The sequence below is a fragment of the Micromys minutus genome (genome assembly GCF_963924665.1).
Source record: "Micromys minutus genome assembly, chromosome: 12".
NCBI classification, from domain to species: Eukaryota; Metazoa; Chordata; class Mammalia; order Rodentia; family Muridae; genus Micromys; species Micromys minutus.
This window is the reverse complement of record NC_137981.1, coordinates 47,707,430-47,735,426: the sequence shown is the minus strand read 5'-3', so window position 1 is coordinate 47,735,426 and position 27,997 is coordinate 47,707,430. Positions and strand designations below refer to the sequence as shown.

Genomic DNA, 27,997 nt, shown 5'->3' with positions numbered 1-27,997 from the left:
CTGTCTCCTTCTAAGGGTAAGTTAAGAGAAAGGATGGGGACTCAGTGCCTGTGGTATCAGAGGCATTGACTCTTGTAAACACTTTATGCTATTTATATGATATATACCTATATCTATTTATATATTCACAAAGCCTTTGTTTTCACAATTTAAAGATAGTAAAAAGTGTTCTAAAATGTAATAATTTAATCTACTTACTTTAACTAAAACACTATGTTGAACTATAGGTTAGCTCACTAAAGATATACATCTACTTAACAATCTGGTAAAAATTATTCATTGCTGTATTTTGTAAATATGTTACAAAAGAAATAACATAAATCCTATGAGTTTATTTAAGATGAAAACCTACAAATTACTAGAGAACAAATTAATATATGTTTAAAGCTTTGAAAAATGTAAAATGCCTGGGTCAAGTGTCAACTGATGCTAAGTATATGGTAGTTTTTAAGTAATTAAAACATCCACTATCCTAAAGTCTTCAACTTAAATAAATCTTATCTAAATTTAAAACAGGCAGCTTACTTTTTTAAAAGATTTTATTTTTTTTACTTCTAAGTCTCTTTCTCTCTCTTCTCTCTCTCCCCCTCCCCCCATGTGTGTGTGTGTGTCTTTGTGTGTGTGTGTCTGTGTGTGTGTGTGTGTGTGTCTGTGTGTGTATGTGTCTGTGTCTGTGTGTGTGTGTGTGTGTCTGTGTGTGTGTATGTGTCTGTGTCTCTGTGTGTGTGTGTGTGTGTGTGTGTGTGTCTGTGTATGGATGTGTGCAGGTGCCCATGAACACCGAGAACCAGGGCTCAGTTCCTAGCACCCACACGATGACTGACAGTACCTCTCCCTCCAGTTCCAAGTTCTGACCCCTCTCCTGGCCTCTTCAGGCACTGCTCATAGTGTACTTACCTGCAGGAGAAACATAAAATAAAAAATAATAAATTCTTTTAAAAAAGCAACCCGCCCAAAGTAAGTAAGTTTTTTCGTTTAAAGAATTATTTATTTTATATATGTGAGTACACTGTAGCTGTGTTCAGACACACCCGAAGAGGGCATCAGACCCTACTGCAGATGGTTATGAGCCACCATGTGGTTGCTGGGATTTGAACTCAGGACCTGTGGAAGAGCAGTGAGCGCTCTTAACTGCTGAGCCATCTCCCCAGCCCTTAAGTAAGCTTTAAGCAACCCCAGAAGAGAATTAAAACTCATTATTGGTCCCAAATCCCTTATATTAAACTTATTTTAGCATTTCCACCAACTTCTTAAAGTGTATTAAAACATTAGACACACTTTTTAATTTTAGGACTTTTCAGTCAGAGCTTTTTACCTGGTTTCTATGCTTTTCTGTAGCTCAGTAAAAGTGAATGGCATTTCATCTAGGTCAACTGCTGCGATAAAGATGCAGATGCCCCAGAGTTCCTTCTTCTTTTGAATATATCCTTCCTAGGAATAAGAAAGTTCAAGTTTGTATTAAATCATCTGCATACTGGATGCCATGTTAAAATTGAATTACATATGATTATCATATAAACATAAAATTTTATGTTAATATAACAAACTCAATTTTTATAAGGAAAAATTACAAGGAGGTTCAGAAAGTTAAATTATATTTCCTTTGGAAACTTTGAGTGAGTCAGTTATTTGAAAGTTTGTTTTCTCAGTAGTCCAATATCATTAAAGCCACATTAAAAGATTCTAGAATTTTTAACTTCTTTTCCAGGAAAACAAAGGCTGACTTCCTTCTCAGAGTGTACATATGTCTTTTACTCTAATTCATCCATTTTTAGTTCCTGTGTGCAGTTTCTTAACCAACCCATTTGTACAATGGATTACATGAACACCTTACTTTATAAGGTGTAAATGAAACTATGTTTAAACCCTTGACCACAGTCCAGCACTTAGTAACTGATGAGCAACTGTAACATTGTAGTACTGTAGGTAGACAATTTTCAGTGTGCTCTCCCCTCAACAATGCATGCCACCCTCTAAGTGTCTACGGTTTGTAGGTAAAATCTGGATCATATTAAGATGAAATGAAGTGTCAGATTACCTGTGGTCTAATAAGCAGGTGGAACCATTTGCCAAGGAAACAGATGTAAGACATTTTACATATTTCTGTACATTTTATGTACCAAGTAAAGAATGACATATCTAGATTATCAAATGATTGTGGATAATGAATAATGCACCATTGTTCAACTATAAACTTTTCCTTTGAATATAAATACTTTAAAATATAACTAGACATCCAAAATAGTTTAAATCAAATGACAATATTGATGATTAGTAAGGAAGAAGTGAATGCCAATGATAAATGCTAAAATGGCAATGATCGCTTTGAAAAACAAGTTTGGATGGTTTTTATATATTTAAATATATACTTTCTATATCACTTAGCAATGCTATCCCCAATACTTGTGCCCAGAAAAAACATTACTGATGAATGTAATCTTAAACCAGAAACCAACCAAATATAATAGAAATAGAACCAAACAGAAAAGACCAACCTGGTAATTCTATAAACTGTAATAGAATTATGCAGCTGATGCTAACAAAAAAAGGTCCTAATAAATCTAGCAACACAGATAAGTAAAATTATTACACTGAGAAAGTCACCAAAAAAAAGAAAAAGCTAGACAAACATAGTAGCACAGATTCCTTCCATGCACAGTTGCAGAAAAGGTAAAAACTCACATTTAATGTCAGGAACTAGCTAAGCAGACACCCAAATCAAAGGCGATGTGCTGGGGACTGACTACAAATATGCTAAGAGAACCTTCTGGTGTGATCAAGCTTTAATCCTTGTTGGTGGCCATTATATAGAAATATGTCTCCATCAACTTTTTCAACTACATACTTAAAGTCATACAGCTTAATGTAGGAATATTAGCTCAATAAATTTGATTAAGAAACTGTTACATACTTCCTACTACTGAAAGTGAACTCTCTCTCTCTCTCTCTCTCTCTCTCTCTCTCTCTCTCTATATATATATATATATATATATATACATATATATACACACATACACATACATATATATATGTTCATTATTACAATGACAATTACATAGTCTCAGAAAATAAAAACATCAATTTGCCTATATTTCTAATTTTTTAAGATTATGATATAATTACATCATTCCCCCCTTCTCTTTTCTCCCTCAAACCATTCCATGTACCCTCACCCTTGTTCTTTCAAATTCATGGTCTCTTTTTCATTACCTATTGTTGTAAATATGTATTTGTGTAGATGTCTATGTGTGTTCCCAATACCTCCTCATTTTTTACTTTACTTGTAAGTGTATGTTTTGAGGGCTGACTGTCTGGTACTGGATAAGCAATTGGTGTGCTCTTCCCTGGGAGAGACTACTTCTCCCTCCTCAGCACTCCTTAGTTGCTTGTAGACTTGATGTAGGGTTGGGGTCCTGTGAGCTTTTGCCTTCCATGTCAGCATGTCTGTTGGTGTCCTCCTCGTTGCCTGTGTTTCTTAATAAGGTTAATTTCTTAGAAACTATGAAGATATGAAAGTCGCTTGCCTCTATAAGTAACTCATTAATCCACACTTTTGAAGTTTTTAAGTGTACTCAGCACACTTGCTGTTTGCTTCTTTGCCCCTAGCCACCTGCCCCATTGAATATAACTGTCCTCAATGTACCTGCCTATAGCTACTACAGTCTTTTCCAAGAAAACTCTCACACTCGTAGTTACTAAAGATGATAAATTTATTATATTGTTCATTCAATTTTTAGACACCAGAAAAAAGGTTCTGTGTTATGTTGAAAATTGAAACCCAGGCCTCACACATACTAGGTAAACACTGTTAACTCTCCAACACTGAGCTACATCCCCTTCCCTAAAGCCTCAATTTTTATTAGAATAAAGCCCTATCAGTGAATTATAGGCTGTGGCTGATTGTGTGTGTGTGTGTGTGTGTGTGTGTGTGTGTAGGCTAGAGGTTACCTTGGGCTATATTAGTCAATTGCTCTCCACTTTATCTTTTTGCAGAGGATCTCTTGCTGAACCTTAAAAGTTTGCTGCCTCAGCTAGACTGGCTAGTCATGGAACCCCACAATAGGCCTATCTCTGCTGCTGTCCTCTCCCAGCATTGGAATTAGCTTGAGTATGGGTAATTGGAACTGGGGTCTTCATATGTAAGCATTTTATCCACTTACTCATCCCAACCTTCCATTTTCTTAAAGGTGTATTTCAAAGAGTAGAAGTGTTTAAATTTTAAGTTAATTTGTTTTTTTTTTCCTTTTATTGCTCATTTATAGTGATATCTATGAAACTTATCTCTTAACACAGTTTCACAGTGATTTCTTGTATGTCCTGCTTTAGAATTATATGTCTCAGGTTCATGAGAACTATTTTTAAGTACTATGAGACAGAAAATTAATTCTTTTAATTAGTATTTACTGGCAATTAACATCATGCTGGTAAAAGTTTGAGTACAACCTGGCAAAAAGTTTGTATTCCCCTTTTACCATGTAGGTTCCTGGGATCCAACTCCATGTTGTCAAGCTTGGCCACAAGCACCTTTACCCATCTCTCTGAGCCATTTCTCAAACCCTGTAAATGAACTTTTTACAACTAGATATCCAGTTGCTCCAGCTTCATTTGTTGAAGAGGATAGCCTTGCTCTTTGAATCACCTTTGTACCTCTCTAGAACATGAACTGACAATGCATGTGGTCTATTTGCAGCTTTTCTACTTTACCACACTCATCTACCTGACCGTGGTTTTTCACCAACACCACAGTATCCTGATTACTGTAGCTTTAAAGGTACTGGCCATTTTCAACTGAGTTTGAGTCAAGATTCTTCTGTCAACTTTGCTGGAAATGCTATACTTTCAACTCATAGTTTTAATTTCTATTTTAATGCTATGGTTGGTAAGGAAAAAATATCTAAAATTTTCTCCTTCAACCCACCACTGTAAGCTTTTTTCCTTAGCTTCTAAAGTCCTCTAACATCCTTGTGCTCTTTTCTGTCTCTCTGTGTTTAACTCCAGCCCTTGCTACCCTTCTTTTAATAAGCCCCACCCACTGCCACAGCACTGCCTTCATCTCCAAACAGAGGGTCCTCATCTCACTCTACTTTGTAGCACAATGGCTCTGGAACTTATTTACAATCCAATTTACAACTAAATTGAAAACCGGCTTGTTTCTGTTTATTTGGTCTTGTTGTAGTCTCATAAACCTTTTTATAAAAATCTTGCAAATAAATTTTTTCTCAAAAATTATAAAAGGAAGGCTGGAAAGATAGACCAGATGTCCAAAGTGTATTTATTACTTTGTCAGAGAATTCAAACTCAGTTCCTAGCACCACATCAGTGGCTCACAACTGTTATCTGACTTCACCTCCTACCTCCAGCTTGCATGAGCACCTGCACTCCTGTGCACATACACACAAGTACACATAATTTTTAAAAAGCTTAAAATTATTAAAGTAGGCCCAGAACAACACTTAAAAATTACTAAAACAAAAGTAGCTATTTCTCAGAAAACAATCACACACAAAAAGGTAAAACTTATGGAAGAAATGGATAAACACTTTGCAAAACTAAAAAAAGAAAATAGTACCTTTCAAAACCAAATTCTGCAAATGTTAAATCTTAGAATAGTGTCAACTAAGCGATGGTTGTTAGGATATGTTAAGATATTTAGTGTTCAGCTGTACAGCTAAGAATTCATCCAGTAAGATAACTGGGGAGTTGGGTCAAGATCCTTGTAGCGGATGTTCTAATAGCTACTTACATACCCTAAACAGTGGCAATCAGCTAACTAGAATGGTTAAACATACTAAAACTCAATTATGGGATCACAAAAAATCCTAAGACATTTTCAGAGAATAGCACAAGCACATGGAACGCGCCCAAGGTACAATGTTTAAGTGGGAGAAGAAAACTATAAAATTATTTGTATTTCCTGATTCTAACTTTGTAAAAAAAACAAACAAAAAGGTAAGGAAAGGAATACAATATCTCTAGAGCTAAGAAGATAATAATCAGCTTTTATTTTCTTCATTAAGTTACATATTCTTAATTAAAAGCAACCACAACATAAAAGCTCTAACAGTAAAAACTGCTAAGTTTATAAAAAAATAAAATAAAACAGGATAGAATTAGAAAAATAATAAAATAAAGAAAATATCAAAGCTTCAATTATATATTAAAATTTTTAATCAAAATATACAACCAACACTTTACATGGCTATATATTATGCAATTTAGTGTTTTCTGAACCACCCTAAAGACAACCCCAAATTAATGATAATTTACTTGAGTTTGCTTTCTGACAATGTTCTCACTTATGAAAGAGCTCCATCAAGTGGTGACAGTAAGTATCTTGAAAACAAAACTGAAGCTAGCTGAACATAAATCTAAACTGTAATTTCACAAGGTAAAAAAGCCTTATGAGACTGGCAGCAGAAAAAGATGCTCTTGTCCAATGCTGATCCTCTGAGTTTTATACCCAGAACTTACATGTGCCATGACATGAGTGTGGAAGTTGTCCTCTGTCACACACACAATAAGTAAAATGTAGTAAAATAAAATACTAGCAAATATATATGTGTGTGTGTATACACATGCATATATATGTATGTCTGTATATTTGAAATATAGAAAACTAGCTACTGGAAATATGTACACTGCCAGTCAAAAACAGCAGGGTTACATTAAGCATCAGGTGTGCAGGAGAAAGCCTTGACACTAAGAGCTACGTCTATGCTTGCATTTGCTCTTCACCTAGACTCTACATATGAAGAAAAGACATCAGAGACTGCTGTGTCAGGCATCCCATCCTATGGGTGCAGCCTGAGCTGACAGCAGTCAGGAGTTAAGACATTCTTGGACATCACAAAAGATGCAGAAGTGGCAGTCACAGAGGAAGGTAAAGGCTAACCTGCTTGACTCAATCACAGTTTTTGTTTGTTTACATTTTTTAAGGATTTTTCTGTGTAGCCCTGGCTATCCTGAAACTTGCTCTGCAAATAAGGCTGACCTCCATCTCACAGATCCACCTGACTCTGCCTCCCCAGTGCTGTGATCAAGGGTGTGCCACCACACCCAGCCAATCGCGGTTTTTGTTTTTATGTTTTTAAATCTATTTATTTTAATTTTAGTTTGTGTATCTTGGTATTCTGACTGTAAGGATGTCTTGTGAGGGCATTGGATCCCCTGGGACAGGCGTTACAACAGTATATATATTATGTGAGGGGGAAACATTCAATAAAAAGGGGAATCTATAGCAAATATGTTTATTGATGAGAGGGTAGAAACATGGTATCAGTGTCATCCTTTACCACACACTGACATCATACAGAATCAATAAAAAAAGAAAATATAAAAGTTTAAACTGAGAAGAACCAAAAATGCCTTTGTTTAAAATTATTCAATCATTTCTATAGACATCCCCAAAGACTCTATAGAGACTATGAGATCTACTAAATGTTTTAATAAGGATACAGGAGACAAGGTCAGGGCACAAAACCCAATTGCTTTGCTATATCCTAGCAAATAGACTGCAATTTTTTAAAAGTATACAATTAAGCAGGATGTGGTGCACATGCTTTTAATTCTTGATTTTTGTGAGTTTCCATCCATCCTGGCCTATATAACAGGACAACCAGGGATACACAGTGAGACCCTGTCTTAAAAAAAGAAGATGAAGAGGGAGGAAGAGGAAGAGGAGGAAGAAGAGGAAGAAAAGAAAAAGGAGAAGAGGAGGAGGAAGAAGAGGAAGAAGAAGAGTATATATAATTACATGAGCATCTAAAATCAAATAGTTACACACGAATCTAATAAAGTCTATACAAAATCAACCTGAGGGAAACTATAAAACTCTAATTAAAAATAAGAGACCTAAATAATCGAAATCTATAAATTTAATGAAATGGTTCTAAAATTAACAAGGCAATATAATTTGAATTGAAATGTCCCCAAAAGGTTCAAGACTTGGTCCTCGATGTAGGGATGTTCAGAGGCAGAGTTTTTTGGTAGGTCACTAGATAAACAGGACAATCATCAGTGGGCTCATAACTGAATCAAGAACTGTTGGAGTTGCATCTAGCTGGGGAAACCTGTCATTGGAGGCATTCCACTGACAGGTACAGTTCTTGCCCCTGGCCCTTTCTTTCATACTATTTATTTCATAGCATAAGAGATGCAGCTGGTCCAAACATGGACCCTCTGATCCATGTTTGCTCTTGGCTCAGTTGGAAGTGGTGGGGTCAAGTTATCACAGACTGAAGCCTCTGAAATCATAAACCAAAATAGACATTTTCTCTTTTTAGATGATGTTCTCACACATTTTATCTCAAAGACAGAAAGCTGACTATCACATAAGGCAAGGCATTAGACTCAAACTATCCCACACAATACTGAAGGACAACAAAATTAAAATAGAATTAGCACCTAAGACTTCTGACAAAGTTAAAGACTAAAGATATAAGGCAATGGAAAAGGAAAAATGAAGAGTGTAGTGGTTTAAATAAGAATGGCCAAATAGATCTGGCTTGGAGGTTAAGAGCACTGGCTGCCTTTCCAGAGGACACAGGTTCAATTCCCAGCATCCACATGGCAGTTCACAACTGTTTGTAACTCCAGTTAAAGGACACTTGCCCTGAACAGTTCTCTTGTTCTCCTCCTTCTCCTCTGACTCCTCCCCTTCCGTTTCCTCTCCTTTGACCCACTTCCCCTCCCTGTCTAATTATGTATTGCCTTAACATAAATCTACAGTGGTCAATCTCATGTAGATTTATAATGAAAAGGATCAAGCTGAGGAAGGAAAAATAGAAAAGTTACAGCTTGAGGAGAAACGGGGAGCATCAGGGGAGCCAAGTCCAATGCTCAATGTGATTAAAAAAAAAATGTGAAAAGAAATCAAAGAAAAAGCTTAAGAAGTGAAGGAACCTGTCAACACTGATGCAGATGTAACTAAATAAGGAGACCATGTTCCAAGCCCAGAAGCAGCAGAACTTGAAAGCTCTAGCCATGTGGTTCTTACTTCAGATTCAAGAGTATAAAAAATGAGTTGTGAAATCTCCTTCAGCAGCTAAGGAAAGCCACTCAGGCTAGGTATTCCAGGGGTATCCCTATATGGAAACCTAGAGAGGCAATTGCTTGAAGTTGTGAAGGTGAAGCCTGGATTGCCTTAGAACCCCCAAGATGTTGGAGAAGCCAAGTTGTGGGACATTGCCTAGGAGAGCTGGGTACAAGGTATGGATCAGTCCAAGTGAGAGAAGTGTGCTGCAGTCAACAAACCTGAAAATTTTTGGAGAGCAGAAGAACATTTTAACATCAAATGTGCAGATTTAGAGGCCTAGAAAGAATGCTGCTTACTGTCTTGCTCTTCTTCAGCTTGCACTATTACAGCACTCTGGAGTACCAACCAAGTGGTAATACGATCCACCCTAAGTTGGGCCCTCCCACATCAATTATCAATCAAGAAAATACACCACAGACTTTCCCAAAGACCAATCTGGTAGCAACTTTTTCTCAAGGTTTTATCTTCCAAAATAACTCTAGCTTGAGTCAAGGTGAAATAAAAACTAGTCAGCACAGTCTTTATTACAAGGAACTGAGCTTCTCTCTCTGCCTCTGTCTCTCTGTGCATCTGTCTGTGCGTCTGTCTGTGTGTCTGTGTGTCTGTGTGTCTGTCTCTCTCTCTCTCTCTCTCTCTCTCTCTCTCTCTCTCTCCCCCAACCCCCCCCCCCCCACACACACACAATCTGCACAAGCTTGGCATGGTAGCAAGCACAAGCTATAATCCCTGGCAGTCAGAAGACTGGGACCAGAGAATCAAAAGTTAAGGCCAGCTTAAGCTGCACAGTGAGTGTGAAGCCAACCTAGGCAACTTATCAAAGCATGTCTTGAGACAAATGCCTGGGAGCTGGGAAGATTGCTCAGCAAGTGAAGTAGCTTGCCAAGCAAGAATGAGAGCATGAGTTTGATTTCCAGAACCCACATTAAAAGGCCAGATATGCTTGAAATCCCAAACAACAGGGAGGTGTAAATACTGATTCCTGAGCTTCCTGGATGGCAAGTTTTAACCTAATAGGTAAATTCTAGGCCAGTCTCAAAAGAGAAGTAAACATCCTAAGGAATGATACACCCAAGGTTGACCTTTGGCTTGTATATGAGCACACATCTATGCACATGCATGCATAAACACATACACACAAAAATTTGTATGTATGTTTACAGCAGCTTTACTCATAATTGCTAGCATGTTGAAGAAACCAAAATGCCCTTTGGAAGTAGAACAGATAAATAAATTATGGTACAAATAGATGACAGAATATTATTCAACACTAAAAAGAAATGAGCCACCAGGTTATTAAAAAGAGAACAGTGATTACTAGGTTGAGAGGAAATAGGCAGTTTAGAATGAAGAGGCAAAGAGTATAATTTGTAGAATAAAAATATTCTATATAAAATAAATCTCAGATACCATTTGACATTTGTCAAAATCAACAGACCATTTAACAACAAGAATAAGCCCTTATGTAAACCATGGACTTAGAAGTAATAAAGATGGGCTAATGTAAACTCATCAACAAAGTAGTATATAATAAATATACTACTTTGAAAAGAATTTTAACAAAGATAAGATGCAAAAAAAAAAAAAAAGGTTGAATCTACTTTTTGGCATAAAACAATTGAAAAGTTGAGAAAAAACTAAATTACTCAAGATGCTAGAGACTAGGCATAAAAGAACTCTGAGCCCTAAAGACAGGAATTGTAAGTGTGAGCCATACAGATGGTCAAACTGACTGGCTAAGAAATGACTGTAACAGTACAAGCAGTAAGAAACAAGAGAGCAGCTGCTCTTCAAGGAATGGTTAATCAGAGCTGCGAGTACAGGAACGTCGTAGCTTGAACGCCGATCGTCCCGTCTGAAACACTTCTTGAAATCTGATGGCCACCGTGGCAGTACTGAGGGGCTGGGATGTTAAGAAGTGGCTAAGGCATTAAAGGGATAAATGGCATTACATGGGAATCTGTTCATACTCTGATGGGTTTGTCTGAGTGAGCACAAGAGCAAGTTCTTAGAAAGTGAAGCTATCCCTCCGGGTTCCCCTGCTTTTTCATCACGCTAAGACACAGAGGTTTCAGACTTCCTCTCTCTTGAACCATGAGCCAAAATAAGTCTCTACATGCATACCTGAAGAGACTTTTGTAACTGTGACAACCTTTCTACAGCAAGCCTCCTGACACCGCAGTTCCAACAGCATGTGCTTGCTTCATGATTAATTTTGATTGGCTGGTTTAGTCTTGGTTTTTGTGACAGGGTTTCACTATGAAGTCTGAATAGAAATGGGGCTCAGTCTCACATGTTTGAATACTTTGTTCCCAGTTAAAACTGCTTGGGAAGGATCAGGAGGTATGGCTTTATTGGGACAAAGTGTGTCACTGTGGACAGGCTTTTAGGTTTAAAATGACTCTTACCCTTCTAGTGTGTCTGTCTCTGTTTTTGCTTGTATGTTAAGATGTGAGCTCCTTACATGCTCCAGTGTTACATCTGTCTGCCTGTTGCCATGTTCCCCACAATGATGGTCATGGAGTTTTACACTGTGAAACTATAAGCCCTCGATAGACTTTCTTGTACTCGTTGCCTTGGTTATAGTATCTTACCACAGCAACAGAAGAGTAACTACGGAAAAGCCCAAGCTGACCTGAGATTTGTGACTCTCCTGCCTTAGCCTGAATGCTAGGATTACAAGTGTATGCTTCTACATCCAGTTTCCTTTTTTTGTTCACATTTTAATAGTTCTTATAATACTTGACATTATTTTCATCATTCTTATACCTTATGCTCACAGTCTGATCTTTAATACAAGATAATTATCTGGGGGAGTTACTGGGTTAGACCCATATAAAACAATAAACATAATAAATATGTGCTATATCCAATATACTGTTCCCTCATCTCTCTCTAAATCTCCTTATGAGCCCCTTTTCTGTGAAACATGAAATTGAAAGTAGGCTAATTAATAACCGTATACTGGTTTTGTTCAACTGAAAAAAAAAAAAGAGGCATATATCTCTTATTTAACCCCCAAACTAAAACTATTAAGCTTCAGAAGGGTGTGAAGGATAATATTAGTTATCAACCTGACTACAATCTGAATCTACTAAAACAAAAGCAGGCTGTGTGTGGTGGTGCATGCCTTTAATCCTAGCACTTGGGAGGCAGAGGCAGGCAGATCACTGAGTTCAATGCCAGCCTGGTCTACAGAGCAAGTTCCAGCCAGGACAGCCAGAGCTATACAGAGAAATCCTGTCCTGGAAAAATAACAACAAACCACAAACATCTGGACACACCTCTGAGGGATTTTCTTGACTGGATCATTTGAGATGGGAGGACCCAACCTAAACCTGGGTCACACTATCTAGTAGCAGCCCACGTAAAAGGATATAGAAGAGTAAGTTTTGGGGTTTTGCCCACTTGCCCTCATTTGTCCTGCCAAGTTCATCTATCCTGTTGCCAAGGCATTTCTTTGATGGTATTAGAGCCTATTTCCACAGCCCAAAGTCGACTGAACCAGTTGAAACATGTAGCCTCACGGACTAAACAACTAGCAGATTTTCAGCCTTTCCTTTGAGATACAGCCATTGCTAGACTAACGAATAAACAAATTAACAAATAAAACAAAGCCTGGATGACAGCATATATGCTTACAACATGGTTTATTGAATAGTGGAAACCTGCTGTTAAAATCCAAAGTCCTACAGAGGAGAATAGAAAATCTTTTAAAAATCTTTCTGCTGAACTGAAAATGTACTTGGCCACCCAAGGGCTCTAATAGAGATTGTACCGGGTAACATTGTTTGCCTGCCCACTGAACTAAAGATCCATCAGCAGTATAAACCAAGGAATAATTCTGACTTCCAAGTCAAAATTTAAGAAACATGTAAGTCTATAGCTGCTATGGATATTGAACTCTTGAACACATCAATCCAAACCCAAACTGAAGTTGCTTTATCTCTTTTTCACTACGTGTGTGGTGCCTGCATGAGTGAGCATATGTGTATGTGTGCTTATCCATGTTCGTGTATGGAGGCCAGAGATGAACACCAGATATCTTCTTCTATCAATCTCTACCTTATTCTTCTGAGACAAGTTCTCCCACTGAGCCTGGAGCTGGCCATTTAGGTTAAGCTGGCTGATTACCAAGTCCCCAGAACTCAACTGCTTCTGTCTCTCAGCTCTGGGATTACAGACAAGTGTTGCAGCTGTGTTAGGAGTTTAGGTAGTAGGTGTAAAGGAAACGACTGAATTCTTATATTTGTATAGCAAACAATTTACCTACTGAGCCAACAAGATGGTTTGTCTCTAAGTACTAATCAAGTGCAAAATAAAATGGAATGTTTGACTGAATTTGCTTTTGTAATCATCTCATACATGTACACAGTGTACTGACTACTCTGACCCTCCCCTTCTCACTTCCCTCCTGCCTCCAGTGCACACACTCCCTCCTGGCCAGGCCCTTTCTCACTCTCAGGCCTTTCTGTTGTGCTCTGTAACCCAGAGTTTAACAAGGGATGTCAGTGTAGCATGAGTTTGCTACAATTCACTGGAGCATGGTGAACTCACAAGGGGCACACAACTGAAGACAGTGTCTGCCCCTCCCCCCAATCCATCAGTAGCTCCTGTCTCAGCAGGGAGGAGTAAGGCCAAATGGGCCTCTCACCATCTATGACTGACTGGTGACAAGCCCGGTCCTGTGCAGGCACACTGAGGACAGCTGCTGCCACTGAGAGATCATGACTGCACTGGCTGTGTAATGCCCACAGGGTGGCCTTTCAGGGTAAGATAGAATTTGTTTTTTGAATTGTTTTTAAAGGACAAAAAAAAAAATGTAGAATTTGACTCAGTAATTTACCTTGTGTATGCTTAATATGTGTTAAATTATTTAATATTTACAATGATTCCAAGATCTGGAAACTACTGATAGCCCATTTTACGAATGAGAAAACCAAGGACTGGAAACTTTTGGTAGTTTGTTCAAGAGTGTGGAGCCACATCGTTTATTTCAGACTTGAAATAGTTCATTCTGACTAGAAATCTTAACCCATCCTCCCTCAATAAACATTGTCCACTTTCAAATGCCAAAAAGGGTTCCCCCAAGTCACTACATTCCTCGTTTCGGAGAACAGACAACTGGGACCACAACAGCTGCTTTGCAAACAGGTTCGTTCTGTCTTTGCATTTGCTTCTCTGAACACATTCCATTATTCTTAGGCCAACCCACAACATTAAACACTCAAATATTGTAAAGAAAGGATCTGTTGAATTACAGCAGGACAAAAGGATAGTCTTCCACACCCTCCAGAAATATATCAAATCCTAAAAGTAACACAAAGTCCTCTGTTGTCTTCCTCCCCCTCACAACCAGGAATTAATTCATATATTCTAATTCCTATCATAGCCTCCACTCGCAAGTACTATTTTAAATTATGCTAGTTCTAAGGAAAGGCAGGAACAAAGCAGGGAAGAGAAAGTGGTAAGGCAAGAAAGCAGTCACATTTATTTGTACACATTTAATTCTACAACCCAAAATGGTTTCTGCTACTAATGGAAGCTTAATATATGGCTGATGGGAATGTGAACTAGTCCAGCCAGCCTTGCCATATGACATATCCACCTGTACAACTCCACCTGTACACACCAAAGAACACAAAGTCTACATACTACAGATACCCTTGCACATCCATGTTTACTGAAGTGCTGGTCACAGTGGCCACAGTATGTTATCAGTCCATGTGTCTGTCAACAGATAAATGGATTTTTAAAATGGTATACATACACAGTAGAGTTATTTTTTAATCTTTTTTTTTTGAAATTGGATATGTTCTTTACTTACATTTTTAATGTTATCCCCTTTCCTGGTTTCCTCTCTAGAATCCCCCTTCCCTTCTCCCCCTGCCTCTATGAGTGTTCTCCCACCCACTCCCTCCCTCCCATCTCCCACCCTGGCATTCCCCTACACTGGGGCAATTAAGCCTTCACAGGGCCAAGGGCTTCTCCTCTCCTTGATGCCCAATAAGGCCACCCTCTGCTACATATGTGGCTGAAGCAATGGGTCCTTCCATGTGTACTCTTTGGTTGGTGGTTTAGTCCCTGGAAGCTCTGGGAGGTCGGGTTGGTTGATATTGTTCTTCCTCCTATGGGGTTGAAAACCCTTCCCTCCTTCAGTCCTTTTTCTAACTCCTCCATTGAGGACCTTGTTTTCAGGGTTGAGAGCATCTGACTCTGTATTTCTCAGGCTCTGGCAGAGCTTCTTAGGAGACAGCTATATCAGGCCCCTGTCAGCATGTACTTCTTGGCATGGATAATACTGTCTGGGTTTGGTGACTGTATATGGGATGGATCCCTGAGTGTGGCCATCTCTGGATGACCTTTCCTTCATTCTTTGCTCCACACTTTGTTGCTGAATTTCCTCCTCTGAACATTTTGTTTCCCCCTTCAAAGAAGACCTGAAGCATCTACTCTTTGGTCTTCCAACTTCTTGAGCTTCATGTGGTCAGTGGACTGTTTCTTAGGTATTCCAAGCTTTTTGGGCTAGTATCTGCTTATCAGTGAGTACATACCATGTGTGTGTGTGTGTGTGTGTGTGTGTGTTTTGTTGTTTGTTTGTTTGGTTTTTTTATGTGTGTGTGACTGGGTTACCTCACTCGGGATGATATTCTCTAATTCCATCCATTTGCCTAGGAATTTCATAAAACCATTGTTTCAAATAGCTGAGTAGTACTCTATTGTGTAAATGTACCACACTTTCTGTATCTATTCCTCTGTTGAAGGACATCTGGATTCTTTCCAGCTTCTGGCTATTATAAATAAGGCTGCTATAAACATGGTAGACCACGTGTCCTTCTTATATGTTGGAGCATCTTTGGGGTATGTGCCTAGAAATGGAATAGCTGGGTCTTCAGGGAGTACTATGTCTAATTTTCTGAGGAACTGCCAGACTGATTTCTAGAGTGGTTGTACCAGTTTACAACCCCACCAACAGTTGAGGAGTGTTTCTCTTTCTCTGCATCCTTGCCAGCATCTGATGTCATCTGAGTTTTTGATCTTAGCCATTCCACTTAGCCTCCACTGGTGTGAGGTGGAATCTTAGGGTTGTTTTGATTTGCATTTCCCTGATGACTAGAGATGTTGAGCATTTCTTTAGGTGCTTCTCAGCCATTTGATATTCCCCAATTGAGAATTCTTTGTTTAGCTCTGTATCCCATTTTTAATAGGATTGTTTGATACTCTGGAGTCTAACTTCTTGAGTTCTTTGTATATATTGGATATTAGACCTCTATCAGATGTGAGATTGGTAAAGACCCTTTTCCAATCTGTTGAGTGACATTTTGTTTTCTAGACAGTGTCCTTAGCCTTACAGAAACTTTGCAATCTCATTAAGTTCCATTTATCGATTCTTGATCTTAGAACACAAGCCATTGGTGTTCTGATAAGAAATTTTTCCCCTGTGCCTATGTGTTCAAGAGTCTTCTGAGATTGTCTTCAATTTCTTTTTTCAGAGACTTGAAGTTCTTGTCACACAGATCTTTCACTTGCTTGGTTAGGGTCACACCAAGTTGGTATTTTATATTCTTTGTGACTACTGTGAAGAGTGTCGTTTCCCTAATTTCTTTCTTAGCCTGTTTATCCTTTAAGTAGAGGAAGGCTATTAATTTGTTTGAGTTAATTTTATACCCAGCCACTTTGCTGAAGTTGTTTATCAGCTGTAGGAGTTCTCTGGTGGAATTTTTGGAGTCACTTATGTATACTATCATATCATCTACAAATAGAGAAATTTTGACTTTTTCCGTTCCAATTTGCATCCCTTTGACCTCTTTTTGTTGTCTAATTGCCCTGGATAGTACTTCCAGTACTATTTTGAATAGGCAGGAAGAGAGTAGAGGCAGCCTTGTCTAGTCCCTGATTTTAGTGGGATTGGTCCAAGTTTTTCTCCATTTAGTTTGAAGTTGGCTACTGGTTTGCTGTATATTGCTTTTACAGTGTTTAGGTATAGGCCTTGAATTCCTGGTCTTTCCAAGACTTTTAACACGAAGGGGTGTTGAATTTTGTCAAATGCTTTCTAATCTCTAATGACATGATCATGTGCTTTTTTTCTTTAAGTTTCTTTATATAATGGAATCAAACTCAGGGCGGAAATCAACCAGGTAGAAACAAAAAGAACAAAAACAGGAGGTGGTTCTTTGAAAAAAAATCAACAAAACAAACCTTTAGCCAGACTAACCAGAGAGCCCAGGGACAGTATCCAAATTAACAACATCAGAGATGAAAAAGGAGACATAACAACAGAAACTGAGGAAATTCAGGAAATCATCAGATCCTACTATAAAAGCCTATTCTCAACAAAACTGAAAAATATGGAGGAAATGGACAATTTTAAGACAGATACCAGGTACCAAAGTTAAATCAGGATCAGAGACACCATCTAAACAGTTCCATAACTCCTAAAGAAATAGAAGCAGTCATTGAAAGTCTCCCAAACAAAAAAGAACCCCAGGACCAGATGGATTTAGTGTAGAATTCTATCAGACCTTCATAGAAGACCTAATACAAAAACTCTTCAAACTATTCCACAAAATAGATACAGAAGGAACACTACCCAATTCCTTCTATGAAGCCACAATTATGCTTATACCTAACCCACACAAAGACCCAACAAAGAAAGAGAACTTCAGACCAATTTACCTCATGAACATTGATGCAAAAATACTCAATAAAATTCTCACAAACAGAATCAAAGAACACCTCAAAAACAATCATCCATCATGATCAAGTAGGTAGAGGGAGAAAGAATAATGAATGCTGAACAGTCTCAAGATATAAGATATACTATAAGAAATTATTTTTATGAAACTCATTACCATCTATAACAAATATATGGCAATTATAAAGCAAAGGCTGGCCAGCAAGGTGCCTCAGTATAATCAAAGTACTTGTGAACAAGCCTGACATTCTGATTTTAATCCCCAGAAAAGGCCCATGTGGTAGAAAGGGGAAAGAACTTCCAAATTGTCCTCAGACTTTCCAGATGCATGTCATAACACATGCATAACCACCCTTGCAGTTAGCCACATTATCCACATAAACCAGTTTTTTGTTTTTTTGTTTTCTTGGGTTGTTGTTGTTGTTGTTGTTTTTTAAGGAATAATAGTCTGTCTTACAATCCAAGTACCTGGGCTGTATAAGCAAAGGAATTTTCTAGTTTAACTTTAAAAATTTTAAAGACTATCAAGTGTGTGTATGTGTGTGTGTATGGGTATCATGTATGTATAGGAATGTGTACATGTCACAGTGCATGTATGAAGGCCAGGAAACAACACTGTGAAGACAAGTCTTTCCCTCCATGTCTACATGGGTCCTCAGGAACTAACTCAGGTCATAAGGCTTGTGCAGCACCTTTACCAGCTAGCCTATCTCACTGGCCTTTTCTATTAATTTGTTTCAATGTGTATGTATGGTATACACACATGTGTGCAAGTGACCACATGCAAAGACCAGAAATGAAGAAATCGGGTGCCCTGCTCTGTCATTCTTTACCTTATTCCAGAGACAGGGTCTCTCTTTAAGCCTGGAGCTGCACTGGCAGTCAGCAAACCCCAGTGATCCTCCCATCTATGTATACACACACACAGTGACACACACACAGAGAGAGAGAGAGAGAGAGAGAGAGAGAGAGAGAGAGGGAGGGAGGGAGGGAGGGAGGGAGGGAGGGAGGGAGGGAGGGAGGGAGGGAGGGAGAGGGAGAGAGAGAGAGAGAGAGAGAGAGAGAGAGAGAGAGAGAGAGAGAGAGAGAGAGAGAGAGAACACACGTTGAGGTTACAGGTGTAAATGGCCACACCTAGATTTCTTAAGTTGTGTCTTGGGAATTCAAATTCAAACCCTCAAGTTCAGGCAGCAAGCATCTGACCCACTGAAGAATTATCTTCCTAGCCCCACTCCCCAAAGGATTTTCTATGTAAAGTTTGTTGACTATTGGTTGGTGTATATTGACAAATTATACTGTTGAGGTTCATATTATTAACCTTGATCTTCAAATTTTCTACATAATTTCCTATCAGCACTCAAGTTTATAGAAGTGATTCATCTACACTTCTAAGAAAGGAGGGTCTTGTCCTTGGAGTTTCCAGGGACATTACTACTTGCATCAGTGGTGCCTTTTTGAAGACATCATCATCATTTTGGTTTTTATTTTTAGTTTATGTGTATAGGTGCTTTGCTTGCATGCATAGCTGTGAACCAGTGCATCTCTGGTGCCCACAGAGACCAGAAGAGGACAGCAGATCCCTGGAACTAGAGTTATAGAAGGTTGGAAGCCACCATGTGGGTGCTAAGAACTGAGCCTAGGTTCTCTGGAACAAAAGCCAGCATTCTTAACTGCTGTGCTCTCTCTCCAGCGTTCATGTGTGTCTGTTTAGGGGTATACACATGAGTCTAGTTGCCAATGGACTTTAATTCTCTAGATTTGGAATTATAGGTGGTTGTGAGCCACTTAACATAGGTGGAGATTCTCAATAAGAACAGTAGTTAGTCACTCTTAACTGCTGAACCAACTCCGTATGCCACCATGCCTGCCTCTATTTGTTTCAATGTTAATCAGGGATCATTCTAAGAGTAACCTGGACGTTAAATATACTACTTTTTAAAAAAATCTAAATTCTGGCTGGAGACATGGCTCAGAGGTTAAGAACATGTCTGCTCTTCTAGAGGTCCTGAGTTCAATTCTCAGCAACTACATGGTGGCTCACGACCATCTACAATGAAATCTGGCCTGCAGTCAAACAAGCAAGTGGAACACTGTATACATAATAAATAAATCTCAAAAATAAATAAATAAATCTTTAAAACAAAAAACAAAAAAAAATCTAAACTCTACACTAAAAACACTTCTTTAATAACCAAAGAAAAAGAAATAAAGTATTGAGTAGTCTTAAAAGTTTATAGATTTTGACTCAGTAAATTAGCCTGTGAGAATTTATTCAAAGAAAGAAATTAGAGAGCTATTAATTTAATTATTTACAATTAACAATAACTTGCTTATGCAGAAATTATTTTTATAAAGGATATATCATCATTAACAAGTTAGTTGGAAAAAAACTACATATCCAACAATTAATTTTTTAAAACTCCAGTTTTACCACTAGAAACTCTATTACCAAATAAAGTTTATGTATTTATATAATTTAATAGCCTAAGGTAATTCTAATGATAAAGCCTGCATGAGATCCTGAACTTGAGCCCAGCCCTGGATAAACCTCTGAGCTTGGGCACACACCCTGTAATTCACACCTGAAACTGATCAGAAATTCAAGGTCACCCTTGCCTACTATTACATAATGAGTTCAAAGTCAGCCTGAGCTTTATGAGACCCTATCTCAAGGGAAAAAAAGAAATAGGACTCAAAAACTCCTAGACAAACTGATAAAATGATAGAAGAACAAAATTAAAAATAAAAATGTAAAGGAGATTAAAACAGGCTCTGATGAAATCCAGAAAAGAAACAGCCTCAGAAGCTTGCATTCCTCCCTCAAACCTCTAGAAAATCTAGAAGAGGTGGATAAATTCCTACCAAAATTAAGTAAAAAAAAAAGATATAAGTAAGAAAAACATCCTAGAAAGCAATGAGATTAAGACTGTATAAAAAAGTCTCTCTCCACAAGGAGAAGCCATGGCCAGATGGATTCACTACCGCTCTACCAAACCTACCACCAACCCTATGCAACCCATAACACAAGGGAGCAGGACCATTAAACTCAATCTACTAAACAATACTACTCTAAAATCAGGCCCACATAAGACAACAAAAAGAAAACAATATACCAATTTCCCTGCAAAAAATTCTCAATTCAATGTTTGCATATCAAATCCATAGGACACAAAGAAATTCATCCACCATGACCAAGCTGGTTTCATCCCAAGGTCCAAAGGTATTTTAACATGTGAAAACTGTTCTTTAATATAACTCACACATACACTTAAAGACAAAAATGATTATCCTAATACAAGCAGGAAAGGTTTTGACAATGCTCAGCAGCCTTTCTTGATCCAGTTCTGAAGAGGCTCAAGTGCCTGCTTAATAAGCATGAGTGCCCGACTCAGTTCTTTAGAGTGAATAGAAAGAAAATAAGACCAAGCATGTGACATATATTTATAATCCCAGTATTAGAGAGGCAGGCAGACGCCTGGGGCTCTCTGGCCATCTAGTCTAGCCTACTTATTGAGTGAGCTCTAGGCCTGTGGGAAACCTTGTCTCAAAACAAAAACAGTAAAGAGAGAAAAAACAGAGGAAGGGTAGAGGCACCTGAAGAAATACACACTGGAAGCATGCACACACACACACACACACACACACACACACACACACACACACACACACGTACCCTGGAGAAACTAGAAATATAATCTTAACACAATAAAAGTTACATACAACAAACCTATGGCAAACATTGTTCTAATCCTCCTTTGTCTGTCTTGTTTTGCTGCTCTAGCTAGGACTAACTTCAAACATTATATTGAATAGGAGCAGTAAGAGTGGGTACCTTTGCCTCATCCCCAATTTTAGAGGAGATACTTTCAGTCATTCCCCAACTAGAACAATGCCCTTTGTCTAGTGATATTCTTTACAGAACTAGGATAATGTCAGTTTATAATGTTAGTTTGAATTACCAACTTGACTCAGTGTAGCATCATTGGCAAGGGAGTTATAAAGATCATATTGGTCTTTGGACATAGCTGTGGCAAACTGTCTTGACTGCCTTAATTGCTAAGGGAAGGCCCACCAAGTCTTTTAATTGAAATGCTAAGGCCTAGCCTGAGAGTAGGCAGCACTATTCTAGGGGTTTTGCCTCTGAACTATGTAAGTAAGAGTGGAGAAAATTATATGAGTACTGGGCATTTATCCCTCTGTGCTCTTTATTGTAGATGTGATGTGACTAGTTGTTTTAAGTTTCTGCCTTTTTTGATTTCCCTGTTATGATAGACTATAGCCTGGAATTGTGACTTAAAATAAACCTCTCACTCCTAAGTTGGTTTTGGTTAGGATATTTTATCACAATAGAAATAAAACTAGAGTATGGATGGCAAAATATCCTGAGTAACAAAAGCAATCTTAAGCAGGTTTTCAGAATAGTTGATTTCAAAGTATACTGTAAAACTATAGTAACAAACCCCGTATGATACTGGCATAAAAATATGTAGCCCGACAAAAAGAATTCAGAATTAAGCCTATACATTTATAGCCACCTAGTTGTTGATACTGGGGTGAAAAGCCTCTCCAAATAATGCTGAGGTAATTGGACATCTACCTATAGGAGATGTGTAACTCAATCGGTTTATTTTGCCCAATACCAGGCCAGATACTTTAATGGGCAAAGGCAGTTGTTAAGCCTGATAGCCTACATTCAATGCTAGAACCCATATGGCAGAAGAAAAGAACTGATTCCTGAAAGATGTCCTCTGACCACAACACATGCACTGTGTATGAGAACATGTATGCACACATGATAGATAGATAGATAGATAGATAGATAGATAGATAGATAGATAGATAGATAGACAGATAAATAGATAGATGGATAGATGGGTGGGTGGGTGGATGGATAAATGGGTGGATGGATGGATGGATGATGGATAGATAGATAGACGGATGGATGGATAGATGGATAGAGAGAGATAGAGATAGATAGATAGATAGATAGATAGATAGATAGATAGATAGATAGAAGGTTAGGCACACCTTTAATCCCAACACTTTGGGAGGCAGAGGCATGCAGCATGATAGGTTAGAAGCTAACCTGGTCTCCATAGTGAGTTTCAGGACAGACCAGGAAAAATATTTACTAACTAAACATCAGATGGTATTAATATCTAAAACTGATAAAAACCCTCAAATTTTAAATATAATTAAAGCAAACTATTCACTCAAAAATAGGCCAATGAATCAACTAAACACACAGTTCTCATATACATATGAGCACTAAAATTTGAAATGGAGAAATGCAACTTAAAACTGCTTTGAGATTCCATTTTGCCCAAGCCAGCATGGCTAATATCCAAACAACAAATGTTAGCTAGTAATGATGTGGGGAAAGAAGAGACTTACATACGTACATACTTAGATACTACTGCTGGTAGTAAGGCACAACAGGGCAACCACTGTGCAAGTCAGTGTGAGGTTACATTAAACTACCACTCCACTACATGTATGTCCACAAGACTTGAAGTCAAGACACAAAGCGATACTTGCACAGCCATGTTTCCTGTCATATTGCTCACAATAGCTAAGAAATAGAACAAGAGTAGATGCCCATTAACCCATGCACAGATAAAGAAAATCCAGTCCATATATATATATATATTTTACTCAACCACAAAGAAAAATGAAATCATGTTATCTGTACAAAAATGAATGCATATGGAGGTCATAGTTTTATTAATTAAATAAGTAAGACTAAAAAAAGACAAGTATGTTTTCTCCTATGAAGATTCTAAATTTAAGTAAGGGTGTGTGTATGTGTGTATGTGTGTGTGTGTGTGTGTGTGTGTGTGTGTGTGTGTGTGTGTGTGGTCATGAAGCATCTGGATGTGAAGAGAACAGTAAATAGAAGACAGAGCGATGGGAAACAGGAGTGGGAACAGATAAACAGGGAAAACAATGATGTATCTGTACAGAACTGTCACAATAAAACCTGGTACTTTGTATATCAATTTAAAATAAAGTTGGCTTGTTAAAATAAAGAGTCCTTGTCCAGCAAGCCTGGAAACCTGACTTCAATCCCCGGAACATTACTAAAAGTAAAAGGAATACACTTTCCACATCCACCACCACCCTCATCATTATCATCAGAATTACCACCACCACCATCATCACCATCACCATAGGAAAATTTTCATTTAAAATAAAAATTATAAACCTAAGAAAGCATTGAAATAAACCATCAGAGGCTACTCTTAGGTAGTGGATTATTACTAATATTTACTTTCTATATTTTCTTTAAAAACTCATTTTATAACTTCCTTACCAGAATTCCATCCACAGATGAAACTTTCTCCCAAGTTAGCCAAGCTCTTTCTCTGACATGATCGGATACCTTTAACTTCTGACATAATGCAATAAACTCGGGTTCTTCAATGTCTTCAAACTCAAGCCTACAAATTAAAAGTTACAAAATTGAAACACGTACAGATCAAATCAATTAAGCAAATACTTGTTTCTATAGTGTGCATATATCAGCAGTTTTGAAAAAGAACATCTCTAAGTGCTTTAAGGTCTTACTTTATCTTTGAGGACCATTTACACGCACACACATCATTTAAACATATGCTTATCTTTTTTTGTGGCTTTCCAATAGCACCAAGTGGAGAAGAGCTCCCAGCACGTACACCAGCGCAGCCAGACATCTCTGTGAGACAAGGCAAGTGCACTAGCTAAAGCACACTGGGAAGACAGAACAACTGTCGGAGAGAAAGAAAAAAAAAACAATCCATACACTCTTTCCACCTTCTTGTATTTCTTAGGTGATGATTAACTCGATACACATATTTCAGTCCTATCTCTCTGACCTTTCTTGCTCATAAGCTTTTAATGGCTAATTCCTTTCAATTTGACATGTAATAACACTATGAAGAGCAACTTAGCTCTTGAAAATTTACTATGATCCTACTTAAAACGTCCTATGCATGCTTTTGCTGAAGCCCTACACCAGCCATACTTGGTAAGTATTCCCAGTCATGTTTACCTATCTACCGCATCAGAGAAATTAAAGCAGTCACTGAAAGCAAACCAGGTGAGAAGTACCCAGGTATGAACCATGGGTCTTAACTCCGTCATCTGTGCTCCTGACCACTTTTCCAGCTGGGCAACTCCTTCTTCAAAGCATAATTAGCGTCTGCATACTTCAATAATGAAAGTGCTTCAGTCTCCTAGTCTCGGCTTCCATTTCACCTGTAGTACTTAGGTGATAATGTTAAAGAAGTAACACCTCAGCTGTCAAAGTAGACTTACTTGAAGTGCGGATGGGCTGGACTGAATCCATCCCTAAGCTATTTTCTAATCTTCAGATTGATGTGGTCCTCTTATCCTTGCTAAGACCAGGCGTGAACTACATGCCGTTTGAGTCAATAAGGCAGTTTTCAACAGTAGTCCTATACGGTATAATGGTGCAGAAGCATCCCTTAGAGGCTATCTTAACCAGCATAACACTGTGGTGGCATGATCCATTTGCTACTTGTGCAGTTAGGGGGACGCTGCTGTAAACAAGCCTACTGCACTACCACATGTAGGAAAGAACTACACACACACACACACACACACACACACACACACACACACGACACTATCTAAAGTGATTATGTTACTGGCTTGTGTGTTTATTAAACTATAGCTTTATCATGATTTTACTGCATATTTCTATTATTAGAAAATATAAAGCTTACTGCATAGCAGTATGCTGTTATACTGGCAACAGCCTTGTATATGTAGTGTTTACCACCTCTCCTGGTTGCAGCAAGACAGCACAGTGACTGATCTATACATCATCGGTGTTTAATTGTGTTCTGCAATGATCACACAAATTTAATTTAATGGCACAGTTCAGAAAAGGGAGCAAATCCCTGTGCTGAAACACACATAACTATAGATAATTCAGAGATCCGTTTTTGAGAACCTCTGTGGCAAAGAGTAACCAAGATGAGACTATGTCTTGTATAGTTTAAACTCAAAGGAGAACTTTGGAGAATCCCCCAAATTAAACGTACATAAAAGAAACTGGGTCTGTCTTTCCCCAAGCAATGGCCAGAACTTTAATGTATATGTTTACTCTACAATAATCAATAATATGCCCAAAGCTGTGTAGATGGCATGGAATCTTTTAGAATACATGTTACTGCTCTTTCTAAAGGAAAACTTCCACACACTGGATACATCAGAGTTTAATTAGAAACAAAAGCAAACTCTTCCCCTGGAACAGTCTCCATAGTTTTTATTCTGTATTTATTTTCCAAGAACATGATTTTTATTTGACCCATAGGAAAATCCATTTAATATGAATTTTAATAGACTTAGACAAGCAAGTTCTAAAATTTTTTCAGTCTCCTACAATTTGACCTGAACTGGGTTAAGAGTCTGGGTCACACAAAGAGCCTTGATACTCGATGGGAAGAAAGAGCTTGATAGCCCATCAGGGTGCTGAATGCCTACAATCCCTGGACTTGGGAGGTCGAGGCAGGAGAATGGAAAGCTCAAGGCAAGCCTGGGATATAGAGTCAGAGTACTTAGAAAAAAAAAAAAGTCGGGGACTTAATGATGGGCTAGAAATGGGAGGATGGTCAGAGACAAAAACAAGTCCCATCACAATAACTACAATCATATTGTTTCAATTTCGGTTACTTAATCACACAGTAGCACAGTCAAGAAAAATAAAATGTTGAAATACAACAAATATCTCTCCGTTGTTCTTATTGGATCCACATGAATTTAAGTTTAGATTCCATTTAATAAATGGAGAGAAAAGTTCTTTGAGGCAACACAGTACCCAACACAAGACCAAAAAAAGGGGAGGGGGTGGAGGCAGGCACCTTTTGCTCAAAGGCAAAAGGCAAGAAATAATGAAGCATGCTGCGGGCCAATCAGCACGCAAGAAGAGTTCTACCCTGAAAAAAAGGGAACAAAGTTTAGAAAACTTTCAAGCCCTTGAATTTAAATGTCTCCTGAAACTTTTGCCCACATACCAGTTCTTCTAAGAGTTATGCTCCACCAAGTCTCCACAGATGGCTTTAAATCCCCGGGGCCTCAAAGCATTGTTCTAAAGAAACCCCCACAAAGCCCGGGAGCCGAGGACCCCGTGAGCAATTGACACCCACGACCCTGCGCTTCGCCTACAAGGCTTTTCTCGGCCTCTCCCAGGACCAAGCTGCCAATGCAGCGCAAGCTCAGAGGGAAAAAGGCTCCCAACTGTTGCATCGCAGGACTGCAAAAGAGAAAGTCAACCCACCCCGGGGGGTGCTCCTGATCTCCGCGGAAGAAAAAAAAAAAAAAAAAGAGGAAGAAAGAAAACAAACACCGGTCGACTTTTTTTTTTTTAAACGTTTATTTCGATTGTTTCTACGTCTGCCGGGGGCTCTCCGGGACCCGCCGGCTCCGCGCCTGGGCGTCGCTGGAGTAGAGCCTGCACCTGTCACTTCGCTCCCGAGCAGGAGCCCCACCCGCCCGACACCTGTCAAGCCGCAGCCCAGACCCCTTCGGGATGCCCTCCCCGTCGCCCGCGAGCCCGGGACCCTGTCACCGCGCCGCCGCCACCCCGCGGACGTGGGGGACCAAGGGGACCCCGGGGACCCGGGGCGCCGCTCCTATCGCCAGCCCGGCCCCGCCGAGATGCGCCCGGCGGCCCCGCCGAGATGCGCCCCGCGTCCCCGCGCCCTTCCCGTCCCTTCTCTCCGGCCCGCGCCGGCCGCGCTCCTCACCTGGCCAGGGGCAGCTCTTCGGGGCCGCTGTCCTGCGCGGGGTCGTCCTCCCGAGGCTGCGGCGGCGGCGGCGGGGGCTCGGCGGCCGCGGCTCTGCGCGGAGCTTTGGGCGGCATGACGCGCTGCGCGGGCCGGCGCAAGCGGGCGAGGGAGGCGCGCGGGGAGGCGGGCGCGCGCGCACGCCGGGCACGCCCCGTCCTCACCCGACTCCCGTTACAAAAAATAATGGGAACGTCCCCTGAGGAAAACCGGACGCGCCCGGCAACCGAGCGCCGGGGCCAACCGCGGGAAAACGTCACTTCCGCCCGCGGCGTCACGTCCGCGAGGCTCGCGGGCCGCGGGCGTCAGTGGGGAACCGGGGCGGCGGTGGCGGCGGCGGCGGCGGGCGAGGGCGAGGGCGCGGGCGGGAAGCCGCGGGGAAGCCGCGCCTGCCCGGGCCTGTCTCCGCCCGCGCCGTCCCCGTGGGCGGCGCCAGCCGAGGCGGGGCTGGCCCGCTCCGAGGAGCCGCGGCCTCTGGGA

At 39.6% G+C, this 27,997-nt stretch overlaps 1 protein-coding gene across 2 annotated transcripts in view; it reads right to left on the bottom strand.

Moving 5' to 3' along the window:
- RB1 (RB transcriptional corepressor 1) overlaps positions 1-27,747 on the bottom strand; it is a 129,964-nt gene extending 102,217 nt beyond the window's left edge. For both annotated transcript variants that reach the window (XM_080925950.1, XM_080925951.1), the window contains exons 1-3: positions 27,479-27,747; positions 24,040-24,166; positions 1,316-1,431 (exon numbers count right to left, since the gene is read on the bottom strand). In XM_080925950.1, the coding sequence (XP_080782076.1) occupies positions 1,316-1,431; positions 24,040-24,166; positions 27,479-27,594 (359 nt within the window). In that variant the 5' untranslated portion in view covers positions 27,595-27,747. The remainder of the gene's footprint in view (positions 1-1,315; positions 1,432-24,039; positions 24,167-27,478) is intronic.
- Positions 27,748-27,997: the final 250 nt, after the last annotated feature.